Here is a 26,738-nt window from a genome sequence, read left to right as displayed (position 1 = left end):
GGTAACCATCTACAAACCACTCTAAAGGTTTTCCAATGATGATGCCTGAAGTTAATTTTTAAGGTGAAGAGTCAGGCAAAGTAAAATAAAGCAGTAATCATAAATCTTTCTCAAAAGTGGTTGTAAACCTCAGACATGAAATATGAGCAAAGCATACCCCTCTATAGTGTGTACTTGTCACAATTAGGAGCACTAAGTGTAATTTCTGTCTGCTGCTTCATTCCTCTATCGGCATGAATTCCTTCTGACAAGTTTTTAGGACACCAAGAGAAAAAAAGGTGATGGGGAGGGAGCTCCAGCTTATTGACGGTGCATGTCAGGATTAGGCCCAGGACCAGCACCGTTTTTGTTTTACAAAGCCATCACTGTCCAATAACATTGATGGCACAAATTGTTGTCTTCCTGCAGACTATTGTCCATCATGGGGAGCAGGTGGTCAGGAGACCGAGCCTTTACAGAAGGAGTCAGGAAGACACTTTGCATGGTTCACCAGTTCATAGGAGTCTCTGATATCGGCAAGGCCCAGCCAGAAGAATATCCACTGCTGGTTAGAAAAGCTTCCGTCGCTGTTCTTGAAGTACCTGTTGAAGGAAAGGGCTTGCATGAATTATAGGCCGAGTCACATGACATTACCTTGGAGGAGATCAGATTAGGACATCAAATATCACTGCTGAAAATACTGTTGGGTTGCATTAGGCACTTGGGTGTCGGTTGTGTCGGTTGCAAACTAACAGAGAACAGGGCTAGTTTGGGGATTTCTGTAATTGGCAATGTTCCAGTAAATTGTACTAGTCGGAATCAAAATGTTGAAGGTGACCTACAGCGGGTGTAGAAAAGAATCACCCCCTTTTAACCGCTTCCATACCGGGCACTTACGCACCTTCCTGCCCAAGCCAATTTTCAGCTTTCAGCACTGTCGTACTTTGAATGACAATTGCGCGGTCGTGCTACACTGTACCCAAACAATTTTTTTATCATTTTGTTCCCACAAATGGCTTTCTTTTGGTGGTATTTGATCACCTCTGCGGTTTTTATTTTTTGCGCTATAAACAAAAGAAGAGCGACAATTAAAAAAAAAAAACAATATTTTTTACTTTTTTAATAAATATCACAATTTTTTTTTAAAAAACGTTTTTTTTCCTCAGTTTAGGCCGATACGTATTCTTCTACATATTTTTGGTAAAAAAAATCGCAATAATCATATATTGATTGGTTTGCGCAAAAGTTATAGCGTCTACAAAATGGGTGATAGATTTATGCCATTTTTAGTTTATTAATTTTTTTACTAGTATTGGCGGCGATTTGCGATTTTTTTTTTTTGGCACCGTGACATTGCGGCGAACACATCGGACACGTTTTTGGGACCATTCACATTTATACAGCGATTAATGCTATAAATATGCACTAATTACTGTGTAAATGTGACTGGCAGGGAAGGGGTTAACCACTAGGGGGCGTTGAAGGGGTTAATATGTGTCCCTAAGGTGTGTTATAACTGTAGGGGGGAGGAGACTCTCAAGGGGAGGAGACCGATGTGTGTTCCTCTGTACTGGGAACACACATTGGTCTCCTCACCGCTGACAGGAGTGTAGATCTGTGTGTTTACACACACATCCACACTCCTGCCATGATTACCGACAATCGCGGGCACCCGGCAGCAATCGCGGCCGCCGGGTCACGAGCGTCGCCGCGCGCCCTAGATCGCTGGGAACGCAGGACGTCATATGACGTCCACCAGGATCGAGGAGGGGTTCCTGCCGCCGTCATTTCACAATGAGGCGGTAGGGAAGTGGTTAAATCACAATTTGTTGCTTTGCAGGCCGAAATGAAGACAGTTTGTTTTATCCAGCTGTATTTACTAGACCAACCTATAACATCCAAGTGAAAGATATAACAGCAACATGCCGGAAAAAAAAAAAAAAAGAATCACAGAGTTGGAAAAAGGACCACCCCCCTTATGTCAGTATTTTGTGTTGAACCACATTTTGCTTTAATTAGTCTTTTGGGATATGCCTCAACTAACTTTGCAATATTTGACCACTCTTCTATGCAGAACTGCTCAAGTTCTGTTAAACTTGATGGTGACAGTTTGTGGACTGCAGTCTTCCAAGTCATTCCACAGATTTTCAATGGGATTTAAGTCTGGGCTCTGTCTAGGCCATGCAAGGACATTCACCTTTTTTTCTCCTTCAACCACTGTGTGCTCATTTTTTCTGTGCGCTTTGCATCCTCGTCATGTTGGAAGGTATACCTTTTTCCCCATTGATGACTTTGTAACAGAGGGCAGCAGATTTTCCTCAAGAATTTGATGGTATTTTGCCCCATCCATTTATTCTTCTATCCTGACAAGTGTTCCTGTCCCTGCCTTGAAGAAACCTCCCCATAACAGGATATTAGCACCTCCGTGCTTTACTGTAGGATTGGTGTTATTTGGATGGTGAGCTGTATTGGATTTCCGCCAGACATATTGTTTGATGTTGAGGCCACATAATTCAATTTTAGTCTCTTCTGACCATAACGCCTTTTTCCGTGTGGTGTTTACAGTGGTCAGGTGAGATTAATATTGAATTACTGTATTTATCTCGGTATAACGCGCTCCCGCGTATACCGCGCACCCCTAAAGTTGCCCCGAATCCTGTGGAAAAAAAGTTTTTTTTGTACTTACAGTTTTGGTGTCTTGCGCGGCGTCCTCGTCGGGTCCTTCTGCGGCTTTGGGTGTCCTCTTCGTCGGGTCCGGCGTCCGTCTGCGCCTTCGGGTGTCCTCTTCGTCGGGTCCGGCGTCCTTCTGCGGCGTCCTCGCGTCCTTCCCGCACCGGGTTTGAATACTGCGCCGACATATACAGAGCGCAGTACACTCGTGTATTGTCGGCAATGCTCTGCAACTCTCGCGCTGACGTCCTGTACGTCCAGGACGTGAGCGCGGAAGGAGCTGAGACTGCCCAGGTTGTACTGCGCTCGGTATATGTCGGCGCAGTATTCAAAACTCGGCGCGGGTATCGGCGTATACCGCGCACCCACGATTTTGCCCTGATTTTTAGGGCAAAAAAGTGCGTTGTATACGCCGATAAATACGGTATGTGGCCTCAACATCAAACAATATGTCTGGCGGAAATCCAATACAGCTCACCATCTAAATAACACCGGTCCTACAGTAAAGCATGGAGGGGGTAATATCCTGTTGTGGGGAGGTTTCTCTGAAGCAGAGACTGGAGTACTTGTCAGGATAGAAGGAAAAAAGGATGGGGCAAAATACTGTGAAATTCTTGAGGAAAATCTGCTGCCCTCTGCTAGAAAGTTGTTAATGGAGGGCAAATCAGCCTTCAATCCGATTATTGTCATTGCAAACAATGCTCGATGGGTCGCCCTGTGGGCAAGCATTATTCCATACCTGACCACCATTGATACCTGGAGACTGAAGTGTTCTACTCACCAGGAGTTGATGGAATTCGTAGCTCGTGATCTCCAGAAAAGGGTTTGCAGGTCCTGTCTGATACACTCCCATAGCATCTGCCCAGAACCCTGACCCTGCCGACCAGAGCTGACCACAAACTTGTCCAGGTAAGGGGTCCCTCCCAGCACTGGCTCTGTGGTGATTATAGCAGCTGCATTGTATCTGGAGAAAGATTTAAAATAGATTAGACAGAATGCTATATGTACAGAGCAAAAATCCCTAAAACAAGTATAATGGGTTCCTTCAGGCTCAATTAAATGTATTCTACACTCACCGGCCACTTTATTAGGTACACCTCGCTAGTATCGGTTTGGACCCCCTTTTGCCACATCCCAAAGTTTCTCTATTGGATGAGATATGGTGACTGGAGGCCATTGGAGTACGGTGACCTCATTGTCATGTTCAAGAAACCAGAGGTGAGATGATTGGATCTTTGTGACATGGTACATTATCCTGCTGGGAGGAGCCATCAGAAGATGGGGACACTGTAGTCATAAAGGGATGGACATGGTCAGCAACAATACTCAGGTAGGCCGTGGCATTTAAACATTGCTTAATTGGTACTAAGGGGCCTAAAGTGTGCCAAGATAATATCCCCCACACCATTACACCAGCCTGAACAGTTGATACAAGGCAGGGTGGATCCATACTTTCATGTTTATGCCAAATTCTGACCCCACCATCTGAATGTCACAGCTGAAATCGAGACACGTCAGACCAGGCAACGTTTTTCCAATCTTCTATTGTCCAATTTTGGTGAGCCTGTGTGAATTGTAGCCTCAGTTTCCTGATCTTAGATGACAGGAGTGGTGTGTGGTCTTCTGCTGCTGTAGCCAATCTGCTTCAAGGTTCAATGGGTTGTGCGTTCAGAGATGGTATTCTGCATACCTTGGTTGTAACGAGTGGTTGTTTGAGTTACTGTTGCCTTTCTATCATCTCCTACCAGTCTGCCCATTCTTCACTGACATCGACAAGGCATTTTCCTCCACACAACTGCCGCTCACTGGATATTTTCTATTTTTTCAGACCGTTCTCTATAAACCCTAGAGATGGTTGTGCTTAAAAATCCCAGTAGATTAGCAGTTTTTGAAATACCAGGCCGTCTGGCACCAACCACCATGCCACGTTCAAAGTCGCTTAAATCCCCTTTTTTCTCCATTCTGATGCTCGGTTTGAAATTCAGCAAATCGTCTTCACCACATCTAGATGCCTAAATACATTGAGTTGCTGCCATGTGATTGGCTGATTAGCAATTTGTGTTGCCAAGCAATTGAACAGGTGTACCTAAAGTGGCTTATGTTTATATTTGGAGTGATATGCCATAACTTTTTTTTTTTTTTTTTTTTACACAAATGGTCTGAGCTACAACCACTTTTTAGAATAACATACAAACAATAGATGTGGCAAGTTCAGTTTGTGCAATATTACCAACATTCGGAGTTAAAAATTAACAAGAATTAGAGGGAGAGCCATTATGCTCTACAACAAGCATTAGAGATGATGAAGTGACGAGGACACAACTTCTCACTCTTCTTTTTTATTTTTTTTCCCGTTAATACAATAAAGTTCTCAAAGATCTGAATATCTCTAGTAAATTTTGAATATCGTTTTCTGAAAGAATGTGGCTGGTCTGTTCTCCTCACCATTATCTTTAACCACTACAGCCACGGAAGAATTGACCCCGTTCCTTACCAGAGCACTTTTTGCGATTGCGTCGCTTTAACTGACAATTGCGCGTCATGCGACGTGGCTCCCAAACAAAATTGACTTTTTTTTTTTCACAAATAGATTTTTTTTGGTGGTATTTGATCACCTCTAAGGTTTTTATTTTTTGCGCTATAAACAAAAATAGAGCAACAATTTTGAAAAAAAAATTCTATATTTCTCTTTTCGTCCATGGACGGACACAGCCTTCACAAGTCTTGACATATGGGTTATGTTCCTGTTCATAGGAGAGGTCTCCTAATAGATGGAACATAACCCACTTGTCAAGATTAAACCACTTAAGACCCAGGCCATTATGCAGGTAAAGGACCTGGCCAGTTTTTGCGATTAGGCACTGTGTCCCTTTAACTGACAATTGTGCGGTCGTGCGACATGGCTCCTAAACAAAATTGGCGTCCTTTTTTTCCCACAAATAGAGCTTTCTTTTGGTGGTATTCGATCACCTCTGCGGTTTTTATTTTTTGCGCTATAAACAAAAATAGAGCAACAATTTTGAAAAAAATTCTATATTTTTTACTTTTTGCTATAATAAATATCCCCAAAAAAGATATAAAAAAAATATATTTTTTTCTCAGTTTAGGCCGATACGTATTCTTCTTCATGTTTTTGGTAAAAAAAAAAAACGCAATAAGCGTTCAACAATTGGTTTGCGCAAAATTTATAGCGTTTACAAAATAGGGGATAGTTTTATGGCATTTTTATTAATATTTTTTACTACTAATGGCGGCGATCAGTGATTTTTTTCGTGACTGCGACATTATATCGGACAATTTTGACACATTTTTGGGACCATTGTCATTTTCACAGCAAAAAATGCTATAAAAATGCATTGTTTACTGTGAAAATGACAATTGCAGTTTAGGAGTTAACCCCTACAGCGCCCCCTAGTGGTAATGTGTGACCTCATATGTGTTTCTAACTGTAGGGGGGCGGGGCTGGACATGCGACGTCACTGATCGCCTTTCCCTATATCAGGGAACAGACGATCAGTGACATTGCCACTGTGAAGAACGGGGAAAATGTGTTTACACTCACCTCTCCCCGTTCTTCAGCTCCCGTGACCGATCGCGGGACACCGGCGGCGATCGGGTCCGCGGGTCTTGGGTCACAGAGCTGGGCACTTAAAGGGGACGTACAGGTACGTGCCTGTGCCCAGCCGTGCCATTCTGCCGACATAAATGTGCAGGAGGCGGTCCTTAAGTGGTTAAGGAGCTGTGTCCGCCCATGAATGACAGAGAAAAGGATTTTATGGCGAGTACATAGAATCCTATTTAATCTTTTTGTCCATGGACGGACACAGCTCCTTAAATCTTGACAAGTGGGTTATGTTCCGTCTATTAGGAGACCTCTTCTATGAACAGGAACATAACCCATATGTGAAGGCTGTGTCCGTCCATGGACAAAAAGAGAAAAGGATTTTACAGTGAGTACAAAAAAATCCTATTTTTTTTAACTTTCTGCTATAATAAATATCCCCAAAAAAATCTATAAAAAAAAACAATTTTTCCTCAGTTTAGGCCGATACGTATTCTTCCACATATTTTTTGGTTTAAAAAAATAAATAAATTGCAATAAGCGTATATTGATTGGTTTGCGCAAAAGTTATAGCGTCTACAAAATAGGAGATAGATTAATTGCATTTTTTTTTTTTTTTTACTAGTAATGGCAGCGATCTGCGATTTTATTTTTATTATTGTGACCGTGACATTGCGACGGACATATCGGACACCTTTGACACATTTTTGGGACCATTCACATTTATACAGTGATTAGTGCTATAAAACTGCACTGATTACTGTGTAAATGTGACTGGCAGGGAAGGGGTTAACACTAGGGGGCGCTGAAGGGGTTAATATGTTCCCTGGGAGTGATTCTTACTGTAGGGGGAGGGGACTCACAAGGGGAGGAGACAGATGTGTGTTCCTCTGTACTGGGAACACACATCGGTCTCCTAACCTCTGACAGGACATGGATCTGCTTGTTTACACTCACAGATTCACGGTCCTGCTGTGATTGCGTGTGCCCGGCAGACATGGCGGGTGCTGAGCAATGCCGCACGCGCGCCCCCTAGATGGCCGGGAAGCCCAGGACGTTATATGACGTCCACCCAGGATGGGAGATCCCATCTGTGGATGTCATATGACTGTGGTCGGGTAGGGAAGTTGTTAAACTAGTGCTTCTCTTTGAAAGCACATGTCATGTCTTCAGTTGAGTTTCCATAACTGATCCTAGATATCAACTCCTTCAAGATAGGCGATCTTTCAGGAAACCATAGATTGGTAATCCTGTTGCTGCATTAGTATACTGCAAAATCTGGTGCAGCTCTGCATAGAAACCAATTGCCTTCCATTTTTTATTTATTTTTTGTCAAAGCTAAATTGATCCAGCTGAAGTTAGAAACCGATTGGCTACTCTGCACAGCTGCACCAGATTAGTTTATATTTCTACTGAATCTGTTCTTAAGCCCTGGTTCACACTGGTGCGATTTGACATGTCAAATCGGCGGCAATTGCATCTACGATGCTGTATTGACTTCAAAAAGCTACTGCCGTTTTTATAATGTTATTTTAACGTCCAGTGTGCACAAGGCCTAATAGTTGGTATCTAAGCTTTGAACTTCTGGGCGCGACTGTTGCGACTTCCCGTCTGGTACAGTGATGATATAAGGGCTGCTCTGTCTGCATCTTGCCCATTTAGAAAACTTCTTGAATGAATACAATGTGTTCTGTGATTGGACGAGGGCAGATCCATGTTGTTTCCCTCTCCTCCACGTTGTCCAATCACAGAACGCCTTGTATTTATTGAAAGGATACAAAATGGACACGGTACAGAGTAAGCAGCTCCATATTATCACTGTACAAAAAAAACAGGACCTCGCAGCAGCACGCCGAAGACCAAAGCTCATGCTTTATCTGTAGTACAACTGAGAATTTTGGCATCCCCCAACCTTTTTGGCACTAGGGACTGGTTTTGCAGAAAACAAATGCTTCCACAGACCAGGGAACGCAAAGGACACAATTGTTTCCTATGGCTGCGCTAAAATGCAGACATCTTCCTTCAAATAACGTTTTTTTTAATAGTGTGATGCGCTAATTCACACACCATGCTGCCCCCTACCACACCAAGAACAGACTGCTGCTGGATCGGTAAGTGCCGGGTCACAACAGTGCGAGATCGCATGCAATTCGCACCGCAAAATCGCATGCAATTTTAGCCATGCAGATAATATGTCTAAATTTGCATTGCATTCCTACCAAACTCGCACAGGATTGTTTTTTTTTTGGTCCGCACCAGAATCAAATGGCATGGGTGTTCACAAACATTCGATGCGATTCATGTCCGAACTGTCAGTTTGCAGTGCGATATGCGAGCTGAAGTGGGGGTGTCATTACCATTGTATTGACACTCCCCGTAGTTCGCATATGGCAGTGTTAACTTCCGTGCGAGACGGGAATGGATTTGCAGGGATCCCCCAAACGTGAACCGAGCCTTAAAGCGGAGGGTCACCCTAATAACATGTATATCTGACCAACTTCCTTACATTGGTAACAAGTATAGTCCGCCATTTTTTTTTTTTATGCTTTACGTACCTTGTAATCCATCTTTTCAATCTACTCCCCGCGGGAGTAGGCGTTTCTATGCCTAGGGGGATTGTCATCTGGGAGGTCGCCCAGAGGACTGACGTCTGTTCCCCCCCGTCGGTTAAGGCCCCGCCCCCCGTATTGCGTAGGCGCACACCAGTTGCAGGGTTTCCGAAAGAAGCCGAACATGCATGTGAGTCGGCTCTATACGGCACCTGTGCTCTCCATGTTCGGCTTCTTTCGAAAACCCTGTAACTCGCGCGCGCCTACGCAATACGGGGGGGCAGTGCCTTAACCGCCCGCGGGAACAGAAGTCAGTAATCTGGGCGACCTGCCAGATGACAATCCCCCTAGGTATAGAAACGCCTACTCTTCAGGGAGAAGTAGATTGAAAAGATGGATTACAAGGTAAGTAAAGCATAACAAAAAAATAAATAAATTGCGGACTATACTTGTTACGAATGTAAGGAAGTTGGTCAGATATACATGTTATTAGGGTGAACCTCTGCTTTAAATGGGTTGTAGACCCTCGTGGTTTTTCCCCCCCTTAATGCATCCTATGCTGCCAGCATGCACTTACCCTTCAGACAAGTAGACAGAGTGTAGTTTCTTGGCCACTTGGCTGATATAATCATCTTTCAGCTTTTTCTGGAAGGATCTGTTCACTAGGAAGATCAGCCGCTCAATGTCGATCTCTTGAAGCGAATCAAACCTCAGCATTCGTTCTGCATTTTTGAACAGAGTGCCAGACCCTGTGAAAAGCAAGACGCCAACACAAAAATTTATCAACATTACATTTTATACAATTGGGCCTGCATCATTAGAAAACATCGCAAATGTAAATGTTACTTATGTTAGTGAGGGAAAGTCTCGCCAATGGCATAGAGGGAAAAAAAAAAAGCAGCTTACGTTGGGCACTTGCGGACTGCCTAACGTACATTTTCGTCGGCAGAATGGCACGGGCAGGCAAAGCAACGTACCTGTACATTTCTTTAAAACTGTCGCCTAGTGGGCCCGCTCCCACCGCAAGCTCCGTGCCCGCGATCGTGTCACGGAGCTGCAGAATGGGGAGATACCTATGTAAACAAGGCATTTCCCTGTTCTGCCTAGTGACAGGACAGAGATCTACTGCTCCCTGTCATCGGGAGCAGTGATCACTGTCATGTCACTTGTAGTCCGGCCCCCACACAGTTAGAATCACTCCTTAGGACACACTTAACCTCTTAATCGCCCCCTAGTGTTTATCCCTTTCCCTGCCAGTGTCATTTACACAGTAATCAGTGCATTTTTATAGCACTGATCGCTGTATAAATGACAAATGTCCCAAAATAGTGTCCGATGTGTCCGCCGCAATATTGCAGTCACGAAATTTTTTTTTTTTTTTTTTAAAGTGCTGATCGCCGCCATTCACAGTAAAAAATTATAAAAATGCCATTAAACTAGTAAAAAATATTGCTTATGTTTCAAAATTGTCACTCTTTTTTTGTTTATAGCGCAAAAGTGATCAAATACCACCAAAGGGAAGCTCTATTTGTGGGGGAAAAAAGGACGTCATATTTGTTTGGGAGACACGTCGCACGACTGCACAATTGTTGGTTAAAGCGACGCAGTACCAAATCGCAAAAAATGGCCCGGTCAGTGGGCAGCCAATTCTTCCAGGGCTGAAGTGATTAATCATTCACTACAGACTACACTATCCAAATCTTATAAGATTGATTTTACTGAATGACCAGTTAACAGCCTCTAGGCTTTTTCTTAAGAAGTCACCAAACTCTGCCAAGCATCTCACCTTTATTGCTGAAGAGCTCACTCAGGAGCATGCGCGCAGAGGTGATGACAGCGGAAGAAGAAGGGGGCAGGCGGTTTAGGAGGTCCACAATGACAGTCACTTGCTGACGCTGCCTCTCGCTCATCCACACTGCATTCCTCATTAGTTCCAAGTCTGCTGGGAGATTGACATGTTCCACCACCTGCACATACATGACTTCATAAGGGTTGTAGGCAACATCTTACAAATAAAGCGGGGATGAAATCTAAAGCAACTTACATTCTCACTCAGGTCCTTCAATCCTCCAGCTGTATTGAGGAAGATGATTTTAAGAGGGTTCAGTGCCCGGGAGATACTGCTGGTCACGTCTATAGAGTCCAGAAGTACTGACCGTCCGGACGGTGTCTCGCCAATGGGACAGATGATGGGAATGTTACCAGAGTTGATACACCAAGAAAGAAGCTTGGTGTCCACTGAAGAAACCGATCCATAACTAGTGTGCAAAGAGGAAAATATATACATAGAATCGTGGACTGACAAATCCAGACACAGACATGTTGGGCTTCTACAAAATCTAGAACGACTGACTCCTCCCACCATCTTTGGACAAACCATCACCCCAAGCACGAAAGTAAAAAGCCTCAAAGTTATCTTTGACGCAGACATGTCTATGGACGCACAAATAGGATCAGTGGTCAGCGGATCTCACTATCTTCTCCGCTTGCTGTGTAGACTCATCCCCTTCATCCCGAAAGAAGACACAGCAGTAAAAGTGGGAACACTCATCAATTTCAGACTCGACTACGCAAATTCCCTCTAACTAGGACTACCCAAATACCAGATGTCTCGTCTACAAGTCGTCCAGAACACTGCAGCCAGACTGGTAACAAGTAAAAAACCGTGGGAACCAATTTCCCAGGTCTTGAGGTCCCTCCACTGGCTAGCCGTAAAGGATCGGGTGACATTCAAGACCCTCTGCCTCACCCACAAATGCATGCAGGGCAACGTGCCGCAATACTTATGCAAGAAAATAAAACACTACACCCCAAATCGGGCCCTACGATCTGAACCTCCTCCACATCCCCAAGTCACGCTACAAATCTAAAGGAGAACGAAAATTTTCAGTCCAAGGACCACGGCTATGGAACGCTCTACCTACAGACATTCGGATGGTGAATCATCGGGCCTTCAGAAAAAGAAACTTAAGAACCATCTATTCTGAAGCGTGGCTGGACGACGACATTGGATACAGCGCCTTAAGGCGATTTAGTTCGCATTTGTAGCGCTATACAAGTAACTCACTCACTCTTACTGTGGATGTTCCCAGGTCAGCTATTCATGGCTGCGACAAAAACCTTTCCTGGAGGATAGTCTTAAGCTTCGTACACACGATCCAACATTATGGTCATAATTGTCTGACGGACGTGTTGTGTCAGATAAGCCAACCGTGTGTATGCTCCATCAGACAATTGTTGGCTGAACCTTGGTTGGGATCGGCGACATACGGCTCCGGCACCCCCCCCCACCTCAGGCCAAACGCGGTACTGCACACCACTTTAGCCCGAATCCTGCTCGTTTTGTGAGACAACACTCGCAAACCAAGTTAGGATTTTTAAAAATACAGTGCTCGTATTGCGAAACACTCCGTGTTACTCGCAATCCAAGGTTCCACTGTATATTGATATCGTACCTCCTCTCGTATCTTTTTCTCCAGGGAGAATAAGTTTAACATTTGTAGTCTTTCCTCATAACTGAGGTCCTCCAGTCCCCTTATTAGCAGTGTTGCCCTTCTCTGGACTCCAGTTCCAGCACATTCATCCTGAGGACCGCTGAGCAGAACTGGATGAAATACTCAAGATGGCCGAACCAGAGACTTGTAAAGTGGTTGGATTATAGGTTTTATATCTTGAGTAAATCCCCTTTTTTACGCATTCTAATAGTCTACTAGCTTTGCTTGCTGCAGCTTGGCATTGCATGCTATGACCCTACAGAAACGACTTCAGGGGTAGCCCCTCCGTGTTTGCACCGAAGCTCTGTTAAAGCAGTCACTAAAGCATACCATAATACAAAAAAATCTCCTGCGCTCTGGTGTTTTCGCTAAAGGGTGATGTAGTCCAATCCTAGGGCAAGGTCTAGAGCAGTGATGGTGAACCTTGGCACCCCAGATGTTTTAGAACTACATTTCCCATGATGCTCATGCACTCTGCAGTGTAGTTGAGCATCATGGGAAATGTAGTTCCAAAAAATCTGGGGTGCCAAGGTTCGCCATCACCGGTCTAGAGTCTTGCAGCCCTCATCAGAACCATGTGCGTTCATGTGACTAAAAAAGAAGGAGGGAGGGCGCACCGACCTAGTGCATTACCATAAAAAAAAGTTTTATTGAATAAAATAAAAGCAAAAGTCCTACTCACAAAGAGAGCTTGAATACACACTTGTAAAACAATCAGACTGGTCTCCTGGTTCCTGCCAGCAGGACCTGATGATGCCGAGGATCGAATGGTACCCCAACGGCGGAACAGCTAATGTTTCTGGGGCGCACCCCTTTCTCCCCAAATACTTGGAGACGAAGGCCTTGTACACACGAGAGGATTTATCCGCGGAAACGGTCTGGCGGATTTTGATCTGATGGTTGTACTAACCATCAAATCAAAATCCGCGCGAAATTCCCTCGCGCCGTCGCCGCGATGATGACGCGGCGACGTGCGCGACGCTGAAATATAAGGACCTCCACGCATGCGTCGAATCATTACGACGCATGCGAGGGAGGGAATCGGACGGATTGATCCGGTGAGTCTGTACAGACCACCGGATCAATCCGCTGGACTGGATTCCAGCGGATAGATTTCTTAGCATGCTAAGAAATTTTGATCCGCTGGAAATCCATCAGCCCGAAAAATATCCGCTGGGTCGTACACACCAGCGGATCTATCCGCTGAAACCGATCCGCGGATAAATTCCAGCCGATAGATCCTCTCGTGTGTACGGGGCCTAAGAAACCTCCTGGGCAGACTAGAGGTCAAGCGTGTATTCAAGCTCTCTTTGTGAGTAGGACTTTTGCTTTTATTTTATTCAATAAAACCTTTTTATGGTAATGCACTAGGTCGGTGCGCCCTCCCCCCCTTCTTTTCTCACTAAAGCATACCATCCATCCTGTTCCTGAGCTGCCAGCACAGATCCTCCATTGAAGAAGGGTAACACTGTACCCGAGTTCGCATGAATGGTGTCCACTAGAATTTGGCAGTTGTGCACCAACAGAGACTTGGCATCGTGGGCTGAAGGGCGAGAACAGTACGTGCTGGGCAGACCCATTACTACCAGTGGCTTCATGTCCATTCGTTGCAGGAAGGCAAGTGCAAAGGCCACGCTGTTCAGGGATCTCTTGCAGCTGAACACATTCTCATCCACCTGAAGAGAAGACAAATATAAGTACACGCCGAATACAAGTTAGGACTGGACACTGAAACACTCTGCACTGATTTATGCACACATTCAGTATAAGCACTTACAGTTGATCAGTATATTGTTCAATATGAGCGTTTACAGCTCATCAGTATAAAGTCCAGTATGAGCACTTACAGACGATCAGTAGAACATGCACAAATAAGACCAATCAGTACAAGGCTCAGTGTAAGCATTTACAGCCAATATAAAGATCGGCATGTGTTATCATAGTCGATCAGTATAAGCACTTACAGCGGATTGGTATAACTTTCAGTATGAGCATTTTAAAATCGGATATTAAAACCATGGTGGAAGTCCAATAAATCAGTGAAAAAAATAAACAGCAATCTAGGATATAGTTCATTGTCCGATGTGTAGGCATATTTGCTTAGTACATTGGTTTACTTAGCTGATACAGCAGTCTGACATTTGGATAACAAGGTATAATGGAATTTTCCTTCTGATCATACTGCTGCCTGTACTGCTATAGTACAAGGACAGATTTCCCTGCATATGATCAGCTCGTGCTCGTGTCTAATGTTTGACACTTCTGTACTTCCAATGTAGCTGGTAATGGAATCCAAGTTGTATCTTGGGCCAATTTCTTTTATAAAAATAGAAATGTTACAAATCGGACAAGCAGAGTGGTGGCGAAGCACCTGAAAAAGGCGATCATGAAGTGTTTTTTGGTCATAGAAATACTTGTTTATTGCTGTTGGTTGCTGGCCCATACATGGTAATTGGTCACCCGATCCTACAAAAAAAAAAAAGCCCAGAGTGGGAAGACGTCATCCAATATCTATGAGCACTTTTAGCCCTTTTTTTTTTGGCTTAGTCAGGTCTTATGAAGCAAAAACGTAAAAGGTGCAGAATTTTATATAAAAACAAAATGGCAAAATAACCAACTAATATGACAATAACCACTTAAGCCCCGGACCATATTGCTGGTCAAAGACCAGAGCACTTTTTGCCATTCGGCACTGCGTTGCTTTAACCGACAATTGCGCGGTCGTGCAACGTGGCTCCCAAACAAAATTGGCGTCCTTTTTTTCCCACAAATAGAGCTTTCTTTTGGTGGTATTTGATCGCCTTTGCGGTTTTTAGTTTTTGCGCTATAAACAAAAATAGAGCGACAATTTTGAAAAAAATGAATATTTTTTTACCATTATAAATATCCCCCAAAAATATATAAAAAAACAATATATTTTCCTCAGTTTAGGCCGATACGTATTCTTCTACATATTTAAAAAAAAAAAAATCGCAATAAGCGTTTATTGATTGGCTTGCGCAAAAGTTATAGTGTTTACAAAATAGGGGGTAGTTTTAAGGCATTTTTTTTTTTTTTTACTAGTAATGGCGGCGATCAGCGATTTTTTTTTCGGTACTGCGACATTGTGGCGGACACTTGACACATTTTTGGGACCATTTGCATTTTTATAGCGATCAGTGCTATAAAAATGCATTGATTACTATAAAAATGCCACTGGCAGGGAAGGGGTTAACACTAGGGGGCGGGGGAAGGGGTCAAGTATGTTCTCTGGGTGTGTTCTAACTGTAGGGGTGACCTCACTAGGGGAAATGACTGATCGCTTTTCATACATTGGATGAACAGACGGTCAGGCATTTTTCCTCCGACAGGACCGGGAGCTGTGTGTTTACACACACAGCTCCCGGTCCCCGCTCTGTAACGAGCGATTGCGGGTGCCTGGCGGTGATCGCGACCGCCGGGCACGCACGCGGGAGTCAGGAGCGAGCACACGCCCCTAGTGGCCGCTAAGAGAGCCGACCTGCCGCCATAGAACTGTAGCGGCTGGTCGTTATGTAGTTAAACAACCAGACATGTGAAAGACCCCAAAAGCATGTGGGGCTGCTTCTGGGCCACTTGCACTCTAGTTTAGGGTGTATGCGAGGGTGGCAATAGTGTAATTAGATAAGTGATGGAGAAATCTCCAAAATAGACAAAATTACACATTTATAAATAGCAAGTGTTAGGCATCCTGTCAACATCCTCCACACCAGTCATCATTTCATAACCATTACATCCTATGGATATATAAAGTGGGGGAAAGATTTATTTGATCCCATGCAGATTTTGTAAGTTTACCCATTTAGAAAGAAAGGGTCTAGAATTGTTATCATAGTTGTATTTTAAATGATAGTGGCAGACTATCAACCTAAAATTCATAATTTTTTTTATGTAAAAAATTATATATACACTGCTCAAACAATTAAAGGAACACATTTGAATCAGAGCTCCTGGGATATTGATCTGGTCAGTTAAGTAGCAGAGGGGGAGTGGTGTATACAGAGGGGGAGGGGTGTATACAGAGGGGGTTGTTAATTTAAATTAACAGCAAAGCAGCTGAAACTGATTAACAGGTACACTAGATGGGCAACAATAGAGACAACCTCCAAAACAGGAATGTTTTTTCAGGTCAAAGGTGTCTGACATTTTTTTCCCTACTCATCTTTTCTGACTGTTTTTCACTAGTTTTGCATTTGGCTAGGGTCAGTGTCACTACTGGTAACACAAGGCGATACTTGGACCTTATAAAGGTTGCACAGGCAGTCCAACATTTCCAGGATGGCACATCAATACGTGTCATTACCAAGAGCATGGAGGAGATTCCAGGAGACAGGCAGTTACTCTAGGAGAGCTGGACAGAGCCGTAGAAGGTCCTTAACCCATCAGCCGGACCGGTATCTGCTTCTTTGTGCAAGGAGAAACAGGATGAGCACTGCCAGAGCCCTACAAAATGACCTCCAGCAAGCCACTGGTGTAAATTTCTCTGACCAAGCAATCAGAAACAGACTTAATGGGGGTGGCCTGAGGGCCTGGCATCCTCTATTGTGCTCTGTGCTCACTGCCGGACACTGTGGAGCTCGATTGAAATTTTCCATTGAACACCAGAATTGGCAGGTCCGCCACTGGTGCCCCATGCTTTTCACAGATGAGAGCAGGTTCACCCTGAGCATATGTGACAGACATGAAAGGGTCTGGAGAAGCTGCAGAGAACTTTATGCTGCCTGTAACATCGTTCAGCATGACCGGTTTGGTGGTGGGTCAGTGATGGTCTAGGGAGGCATATCCATGGAGAGACGCACAGACCTCTACAGGCTACACAATGGCACCCTGACTGCCATTAAGTATCGGGATGAAATCCTTGGACCCATTGTCGGACCCTGCACTGGTGCAGTGGGTCCTGGGTTCCTCCTGGTGCACGACAATGCCCGGCCTCATGTGGCGAGAGCATGCAGCCAGTTCCTGAAGGATGAAGAGACTGATACCATTGAATGGCCCCCCACGCTCACCTGACCTAAATCCAAAAGAACACCTCTGGGACTTTATTTTTCGGTCCATCCGGTGCCGCCAGGTTGCACCCCAGTCTGTTCAGGAGCCCAGCGATGCTCTGGTCCAGATCTGGGAGGAAATACCCCAGGACACCATGCGCCGTCTCATTAGGAGCATGCCCTGATGTCGTCAGGCACTTGGGGGGCCATACAAACTACTGAGGACCATTTTGAGGTATTGCAATGAAATTTCAGCAAAATGGACTAGCTTGCTGCATAATTTTTTCAGTTCGATTTTAGGGGTGTCTTTGAATTCAGCCCTCTGTAGGTGGATAATTTTCATTTCCATTAAAAGATGTGCCATCCTTTCATTCCTAACACATTACCCCGTCCATATCAGTATAGATATCCAGCATGAGATTTTTGCCCGTTGAGATCGGATATGTTTTCAAAGTGTTTCTTTTATTTTTTTGAGCAGTGTGTGTATATATATTATTTATATATTCCAAATGTTATAAATGGAGTTGCAGTTCATTGAGTAAAAAAAGGACTTGATCCCCAAGCAAAACATGGCTTAGTAATTGGTGGATAAACCCTTGTTGGCAAGCACAGAGGTAAGACGTTTCTTGTAGTTGGTTACCAGGTTTGCACACATCTCAGGAGGGATTTTGGTCTACTCTTTACAGATCTCTAAATCCTTAAGGTTTCTTGGCTGTCGCTTGGCAACTCGAAATTTCAGCTTCCTTCATAAATTTTCTATAGGATTAAGGTCTGGAGACCTTAAAGTGGGGGTTCACCCTCAAAAAAATTTCTGACATCACATGGAGTCGAGCCATCCTACCAACAGAATGCCGGTGTTTTTTTTTTTTTTCTCAGCACATACCTCGTTATCGCGATTTTCACCCCCCGGCTATCCCGCGGGACTGGGATTTCCCAAGCACTGCCTGTGATTGACAGGCTTCCGAACGGCGCATACTGCGCGTCACAGGTTGCCGAAAAAACCCGAACGTCGGTGCGGCTCTATACTAGGGGTGCAACGGATCAAAAAACTCACGGATCGGATCGATCCTCGGATCAGGAGTCACGGATCGGATCATTTTCGGATCAGCAAAAAAAAAAAAAAAAAAAATTATGAAAAAAAGTCGGATTCAAGTCTGGGCTCTAGCTGGGCCAATGGCGGGCCACTTGCGTAAAAGATAATATTCCGCTAAATTGATATAATCTAGATTTTCAATAAACCAGAACAAAAACCTGAGTGAACATGTGTTTGAAGCAACATACTATTGCAAAGCAAAACCCTCTTTGTCATTTTTGTTGTCAGTGTGTAGAAATTGCAGTTTATATTTCAGACACTAGGGGGAGTTGCTGAATTTTGACAGATGGTAAAGCAGACATGCATAGCTATAGGGAGTTAATAGCTTTGAGCTGTTATTTGTTATTGCCGATCTGTGATTGGTTGGGGTGGAGCAAGATGGCCGCCGCTCCGGAGCTAGGCCGAATCCGGGGACTTTCCTACGGCCGAGGCCCCGGAGCGCTCCGCGGATCGCGTGGTGTGCCGATCCGAACGGGGTGACCCGTTCGGATCACGGATCGGTGACTATCCGTTGCACCCCTAACTCTATACTGCGCCTGCGCACCGACGTTCGGGTTCTGACGGCAACCTGCGACGCGCAGTATGCCTTTGTGGTATGTTTTGGGTCATTGTCATGCTGGAAGACCCATCCACGACCCATCTTCAGTGTTTTGGCTGAGGGAAGAAGGTTCTCATTCAAGATTTTACAATACATAAAGTCAGCCTGTACCTTTAACACACAAACAGCCCCATCGCATAATGTTTTCACTTCTGTGCTTGACTGAAGGAATGGTGTTCTTCGGGTCATAGTCAGCATTTTTCTTGTTTCAAACACGACGTGTCAAGTTAATGCCAGAGAGCTCAAGTTTGGTCTCATCTGACCACAGCACTTTCTCCCAACCCTTCTCTGAATCATTTAGATGTTCATTGGCAAACTTCAGACGGGCCTGTACATGTGCCTCCTTGCAGACGCTGCAGGATTTCAATTCATGGCAGCATATTGTGTTACCAATGGTTTGTTTGGCGACTTGTGGTCCCAACTGCCTTGAGATCATTCACAAGCTGCTCCCCTGTAGTTCTGGGCTGATCCCTCACTTTTCTCATGATCATCCTTACCCCAGCAGACAAAATCTTGCATGGAGTTCCAGACTGAGGGCGATTGATGGTTAATTTGTATTTTTTCCATTTGTGAATAATCGCTCCAACAGTTGTCTCCTCCTCACCAGGCTTCTTGCTGATGGTCTTGTAGCCATTTCCAGCCTTGTGCAGGTCTACAATCTTGTCTGACATCCTTTGACCACTCTTTGGTCTTGCCCATGATGGTAAGGTTTGAATGGAAGAAAGATTCTGTGGACGGGTGTCTTTTATACATAACGAGTTGTCGTTCTGAGCTCCTTCTTAAATTGACAGGACTAATCTGTGTACATCATGAGCCCTTACTGTAGCTAATCTGTGGGAGCCAGAATTATTGTTGGTTGGTAGGGGATCAAATACTTATTTTACTCACTGAACTACAACTAAATTTAGAACATTTGTATCTTTTGTTTTTTATGGATTTTTGGTTGATGTTCTGTGATAAAAATTCTAGATCCTTTGAATTTCATTGTAAGTGGGCAAACTTACAAAATCTGCAGGGGATCTTTTTTTTTCCCCCCACTGTACAGTAAAAACACTAGCAACCTTTATGTTACCGTTTACAGCCCCAGAAAATTATACCCCCTTCCTGACCATAGCACTTTTTGCGATTCGGCACTGCGTCACTTTAACTGTCATGCGACACTGTACACTGTACCCAAACAAAATTTGCGTCCTTTTTTTCACACAAATAGAGCTTTCTTTTGGTGGTATTTGATCACCTCTGTGGCTTTTATTTTTTTGCGCTATAAACAAAAGAACAGCGACAAATTTGAAAAAACACAATACCTTTTACTTTTTGCTATAATAAATATCCCAATTGTTTTTCAAAAAAACAATTTCTACAGTTTAGACCGATATGTATTCTTCTACATATTTTTGGTTAAAAATATAAAATAAAATCGCAATAAGCGTATATTGATTGGTTTGTGCAAAAGTTGTAGCTTCTACAAAAAAGGGGACAGAATTATGGATTTTTTTTTAATTATTTTTTTACTAGTAATGGATTTTTATCGGGGCTGCCACATTATGGCGGACACATCGGACACTTGACAAATTTTTGGGCCCATTGACAATTTTACAGCGATCAGTGCTATAAAAATGCACCGATTTACTGTAAAAATGTCACTGGCAGCGAAGGGGTTAAGACTATGGGGCAATCAAGGGGTTAAATGTGTTCCCTATAAGTGTTCTAACTGAAGGGGGGGATGGAAACTCACTAGGAGAAATGACAGATCGCTGTTCATACTTAGTATGAACATACAATCGGTAATTTCTCCCCCTGAAAGAACCAGGAGCTGTGTGTGTCACGAGCGATCGCGGTTGCCCGGCGGTCATCGCGCCTACCGGGCACTCGCATCGGCTCTGGGAGCGAGCAGTGGGCGCGCGTGCCTCCGGCGGCGCGCATGCCCCTAGTGGCCACAGGGCGAAGCGACGCAACAACGTCCGTTCGCCCAGCCGAGCCATGCTGCTGCAGTGAAACTGCAGCGGCTGGTCGGCAAGTGGTTAAAGCAGTATTAAACCCAAAAATATAATTTGTTTTTTTCTCATGAGTCTGTTTAAATGTTTAAAACACAGATTGTTTTCCATCAGCTGCTTTCTCAGGCACCGATCCCAGAAAATGGCGGCACTGGATCAGGAAGTGATGTCACTTCCTGGTCTGATCACAGAGGGTGCGAATTCATTTGCAAATTATCAGTAGAGCTTCCGCCACCCTTGCCAACGACATGAGCCATGACTGCATAGGGCCCAAAAATGGGGCATCAGAGCCCGGTATACATGGTGGGGAAGGGGTCAAATTGCAGCGGTTGTGAAGTGATTGGGTGGCTTCACAGCTGCTTGTATCTCTTCCGCATGAAAGCCGAGAATCGACTTTACAAATGTACGTGCTCCCAACCCATAAAGCAGCTGGGAGTATATTTGAAAACTACATGACTAATGCCGCGTACACATGACGTGAAAAATGCTATTTTTTTTAAATGTCATTAAAGACGATCGTGTGTTGGCTCCAGAGCATTTTTCACGACGTGAAAAATGGGCATTAAAAATTTAGAACATGCTCTATTTTTCCTCGTCGTTTTTCACATTGTCGTTTTTCACATGTTGAAAAACGGTCGTGTGTAGGCTTCAATGACGTGAAAAAACACGCATGCTCAGAAGCAAGTTATGAGACAGGAGCACTTGTTCTGGTAAAACTAGCGTTCGTAATGGAGATAGCACACATTTGTCACGCTGTAACAGACTGAAAAGCGCAAATCGTCTCTCACCAAACTTTTACTAAAACGAAATCAGCAAAAGCAGCCCCAAGGGTGGCGCCATCTGAATGGAACGTGCCCTTTATAGTGCCGTCGTACGTGTTGTACGTCACCGCGCTTTGCTCAAGCATTTTTTTTTCACGATCGTGTGTAGGCAAGGCAGGCTGGACAAGAATCACGGGTCGGGGGTCCGATCGAGACCCCCCCCCGCTACATGCGGCGGTCGGATTCCCTCGGGGAGCGATCCGGGACGACGGCGCGGCTATTCGTTTATAGCCGATCCGTCGCGATCGCACCCCGGGGCTGAAGAACGGGGAGAGCCGTATGTAAAACACGGCTTCCCCGTGCTTCACTGTGGCGGCTGCATCGATCGAGTGATCCCTTATATAGGGAGACTCGATCGATGACGTCATTCCTACAGCCACACCCCCCCTACAGTTGTAAACACACACTAGGTGAACCCTAAATCCTACAGCGCCCCCTGTGGTTAACTCCCAAACTGCAACTGTCATTTTCACAATAAACAATGCAATTTAAATGCATTTTTTGCTGTGAAAATGACAATGGTCCCAAAAATGTGTCAAAATTGTCCGAAGTGTCCGCCATAATGTCGCAGTCACGAAAAAAAATCGCTGATCGCCGCCATTAGTAGTAAACAAAATAAAAAAAATAAAAATGCAATAAAACTATCCCCTATTTTGTAAACGCTATAAATTTTGCGCAAACCAATCGATTATTGCGATTTTTTTTTTTACCAAAAATAGGTAGAAGAATACGTATCGGCCTAAACTGAGGAAAAAAAAAATTATATATGTTTTTTGGGGATATTTATTATAGCAAAAAGTAAAAAATATTGCATTTTTTTCAAAATTGTCGCTCTATTTTTGTTTATAGCGCAAAAAATAAAAACCGCAGAGGTGACCAAATACCACCAAAAGAAAGCTCTATTTGTGGGAAAAAAAGGACGCCAATTTTGTTTGGGAGCCACGTCGCACAACCGCGCAATTGTCAGTTAAAGCAACGCAGTGTCGAATCGCAAAAAGTGCTCTGGTCTTTGACCAGCAATATGGTTTGGGGGTTAAGTGGTTAAAGTTGAATAGTTGAAAGGGAAAGTTCAATGACATTCCCATACATTCAGATATAGAGCCGTACTCCAGTAGGGGAGAGGTTAAAGTCCCAAAGGTTGAGTACGTGAATCGTACGTGAATACGTTTTTATGAAAGCTCTTAGTCGGCTTTTCTGCAGTTAAAGGGGTAAGTCGCTGGACACATTATATATGGATTTGCATTTAATGTCCCTTTAGTTTTATCCTACAGATCTCATCTCTGAACTTAAAGCTACTTACAGACATTCGATGTTGGTTTATGGAATCACAACTTGACAAGATATTTTTGCAAACATACAAGTTTAGGAAAAACAAAATGTCCATGCTTATGGAGGAGGGACCATTCAGTAGATATGCCCTCACTGTTTGATTTATAGGTGGGTCAGGCTAAACTAATTCTATGGCAGCAGGCTGGTAATAGGCAAATTTCTGATAAAGATTGTCAGTCATGCCTAGTACACACAACGGTAAAAAGTCCGCCAGGAATCCCGTGGGGGAATACCGAGAACCTGCTCAGTAACTTTGCCCGTGTACACACCAGAGGTTTTCCTGTCAGGAAAACTGCGGTGAGAGCTTTGGCCGGGAATCCCGGCTGTTTGTATACTCCACCGCAGTGTTTCCCATAGGGAAACTGCCAGGAAAAAGACCACAGGGAGTCGCGGCAGAAAAATAGAGAACATTTTACCGCCGCGATTCGCAGCAATTTTCCTGCCTGGAAAACTGCAATTTAGCATACACACGGCCGTTTTTCCTGGCGAAAAACTGTCATGGCAGTTTTCCTGCCGGGAAATCTGGTCATGTGTACGAGGCATTAGTGGTAAGGATTGTTTGATAATCTCCTTCATTTGGCTAGTGAGCGAAAAGGACTTGGTTTGCTCTTCTCCATAAAAATTGAAACATTCAGCATTTCCTTGCACAAAATTTACCAATTCAAAGATACAAACAACATTTGTGACAAGAGCTTGTAGTCATCTGTGCAGTTACCATGGAAAACATAGTTAGCATGAACATCTCATGATTATGTTGGGTGTGCAACAGGGCTCAAGTCCTGCGGGAACGTGTGGGAACGGAGTCCCAGCACTTTTTTCACAGCAGGAACGCAGTTCCCTTTGCAGGACTAGAGCAGCCGAGGCGCCTGAGCCAATCCTTCACTAAGCGGCGATGCCCAGCTCGAGTCACTGTCAGGGGCAGGCGAACCTTAGTAATCCTTTATGTTACTGGCCGCTTCCTGTATATGGATTCATTGGGTAGTGTGCGGGTATTCCGTTACTTCCTCAATGCCACAATGTCTCCTGGGAGCTTTTGTCATTGTTCCCAGGAGACATTGCGGAGGTCTGCCGCGAGTTATCGCTGGATTTAGAATGAACTTGCTTCTCGTCTCCTGGGAACAATGACAAAAGCTCCCAGGAGACATTGCGGCATGGAGGAAGTGACGGAATACCCGCACACTACCCGATGAATCCATATACAGGAAGCGGCCAGTAACATAAAGGATTACTAAGGTACAGTGGATCGAAAAAAAAAAAACATGCGGTTTAGTAAGTATGCATATGAGCGTATAATTTTTTATTTTTTTTGGTGGGGGGAGTGGATCTTGGGTGGGAGTTCCTACACTTTTTTCCCCGGGACTTGACTCCTGGTGTGCAAGGGGGAAAGCACTAGAAGCAGAACATATGAAGTCCAGATTATATTTTACATAGTGCGTTTTTTTGGGGGTTCAGAGGAGCCCACTTGTCAGGGTTTGGCACGGTTTACAAAATTGTGTACTGAACTAAAAAAATTGATGGGACCTTGACTGTATTATTGGCTCCAGGTACTGGTTAAGCCAGGCTACTCCTGAAACAGGTTAACTTTTATGATATAGGAGCTTGAATAAAGTGGAGTCTAAACTTTGCGTTTGGTCTTTGTCGCCTTCTTCCTTGCACACCCATTCTCCGCTGCAGCAAAGAGCCGACCTTCAGCTCCCACTCATGGGAGAGCTGCTTAAGGGGAATCATTCCCTCTATACTGTACAAAACCTGACTGAGTGCTTTAAGAGATCTATTGTACCTTACCTTCCTTCTTCCTCTCCTGTGCATTCACAGTGATGTTTGAATGGCTTGTAGAGACCAGGCTAGGTTTGTCTACCCCCAAAAAGTGGAACTTTACCCATAACAACTTGCTGAAGCCCAGAGCCCCTCAGCAGCAGTAAATCTTTAGGCTGTCAGCAGATCGGCCTCTAGTGGCTCTGATTTTCAATGCCAAAAATGGAAATCAACTGAGCATGTGGAGAGCAGGGTGAGGGTGTATTACAGGATTTTAAACCATTTAGGTACTTGTTTTTATGTTTTACTTAGCTATACCTGCAAAAAGGGCCAGCCTGAAGTTCCACTTTAATTGGCTTCTCTGAGAACAGTGGGCCAGATTCACGTAGCCTGGGCGCAGCGTAACGTAACCGATTTAGGTTACACCGCCGCAAATTTTCTGTCTAAGTGCCCGATCCACAAAGCACTTACCTGGAAATTTGCGGCGGTGTATCCTAAATCCGTCCGGCGCAAGGCGGGCCAATTCAAATGGGGCGGGTACCATTTAAATTAGGCGCGCTCCCGCACCGGACGTACTGCGCATGCTCCCGACGCAAATTTCCCGACGTGCTTTGCGCGAAATTACATATATATATATATTTATATATACACATACACACACATACATACATACATACATACATACTCCTAGTGTAATAGTCTGGAATTAAGAAAAGTGCAGGAGAGTCCCATGCTAGTATGGCCATTGATGTCACTCACCTCCACAACCGCAAAGGCCTTCTGATATGTTGAATGCATCTCCTGAAACTGTGCCAGCCAATGACGGGCTTCGCTAGGTGTGCCACCACATTCTCTCAGAAAAGCGCGAATGTCCCTCCGCACCAGGGATCGGTCCACCATTGAGGCGATGCCACCTTGTTCTTTGATGCCATCCTGTTGACTGGGTGCATTTTTCGGTTCTTCCTGGGTGGGATCATTTCTGGTCCTTACCCGCTGGTGGAGAACAGAGCCACTTCCACCTCCTAGGACGCTAAGAAAGCGTGTATTACGGAAAGGGAGAGACGAGATCCCAGGTACAGTTGTCATGGAGAACTGATGGTGTGTCCTTCACGTTTTCTCACCCCGGGTTTCACGTTTGTATTGTCCCCAGTAATCCTTTCACCCTTTTCACCCTAGCAGCCAAAATGTTTTGTCACTCTCTTAGGTTTAGTTTATATGACTAGGGCTGGTGACATCACTGGAAGGTGCGGTTTGGCTGTGGGAAATGGACAGAGGTTGATGCAGTAGGTCAGCGAGGCTTCTATGAAGGCCAAAAGTTCACTGTTGTGTAAGAAAGGAAAAGAAAAAGTACAGCGACGCTAAAACAGGAGCTTGGAAAGATTAAACAGATGAAGACAAAAGCAATAGCACACTTATCCTGGATAATGGTTGCAAATCTGACAATTTATGTTGGAATCTGTTTAGTACATTGTTCTCTTTTTATACGATTATAAAAAATGTCACCCGTATGTAAATCTGCGCAGCCTGGTATCTTTTACTAGTACGAAAGTATAATACATTGCATCACCTAGGGCTTAAATTGCTCAGAGACTACAAACAAACTATTTTTTAAACGTAAAATTCCAATGTAACACAAATTTGTACTCACCTGTGAATAGATCTGCCCTGTAATAGCACTCTCCATATAGCAGTATGTAGCTTTAGAGCCGGTTCACACTGGGGCCACCTGGGATCCGACTTGAAGTCTCCCGAAGTCGTCCCAAGTCGCGTGGTTGAGAAAAATCAATGGAAGGCAATGGGAGCCGTCTTAATGTACACTACTGAAGTCGCTCCGACTTCAGAAAAGGTTCCCAATCCGACTTGTAGGCAACTTGTACCCATTGATTTCAAT

At 44.3% G+C, this 26,738-nt stretch overlaps 1 protein-coding gene across 1 annotated transcript; it reads right to left on the bottom strand.

The window, feature by feature from the left end:
- Positions 1-229: 229 nt before the first annotated feature.
- On the bottom strand, positions 230-26,169 carry NAGS (N-acetylglutamate synthase). Its single transcript, XM_040329743.1, has 7 exons — positions 25,607-26,169; positions 13,668-13,930; positions 10,805-11,018; positions 10,547-10,727; positions 9,338-9,509; positions 3,431-3,613; positions 230-581 (listed from the first exon to the last, which is right to left on the bottom strand). The coding sequence occupies exons 1-7, from the start codon at positions 25,931-25,933 to the stop codon at positions 437-439; spliced, it is 1,485 nt and encodes a 494-aa protein (XP_040185677.1). The 5' UTR covers positions 25,934-26,169; the 3' UTR covers positions 230-436.
- Between the last annotated feature and the right edge of the window lie 569 nt (positions 26,170-26,738).

This window comes from Rana temporaria, chromosome 12 (assembly GCF_905171775.1).
Source record: "Rana temporaria chromosome 12, aRanTem1.1, whole genome shotgun sequence".
NCBI lineage: Eukaryota > Metazoa > Chordata > Amphibia > Anura > Ranidae > Rana > Rana temporaria.
Note: the sequence above shows the minus strand (reverse complement) of the source record. Positions and strands in the feature narration are given on the sequence as shown.

Excerpts from the sequence above, each read along its gene's own strand:
- NAGS (XM_040329743.1), bottom strand. The coding sequence starts at position 25,933 with ATGACAACTGTACCTGGGATCTCGTCTCTCCCTTTCCGTAATACACGC. Across the intron at positions 10,728-10,804 it reads TGAAGGACCTGAGTGAGAAT|GTGGTGGAACATGTCAATCT; the intron begins GTAAGTTGCTTT and ends ATGTATGTGCAG. Across the intron at positions 582-3,430 it reads ACGAATTCCATCAACTCCTG|GTACTTCAAGAACAGCGACG; the intron begins GTGAGTAGAACA and ends TTCCTTCAACAG.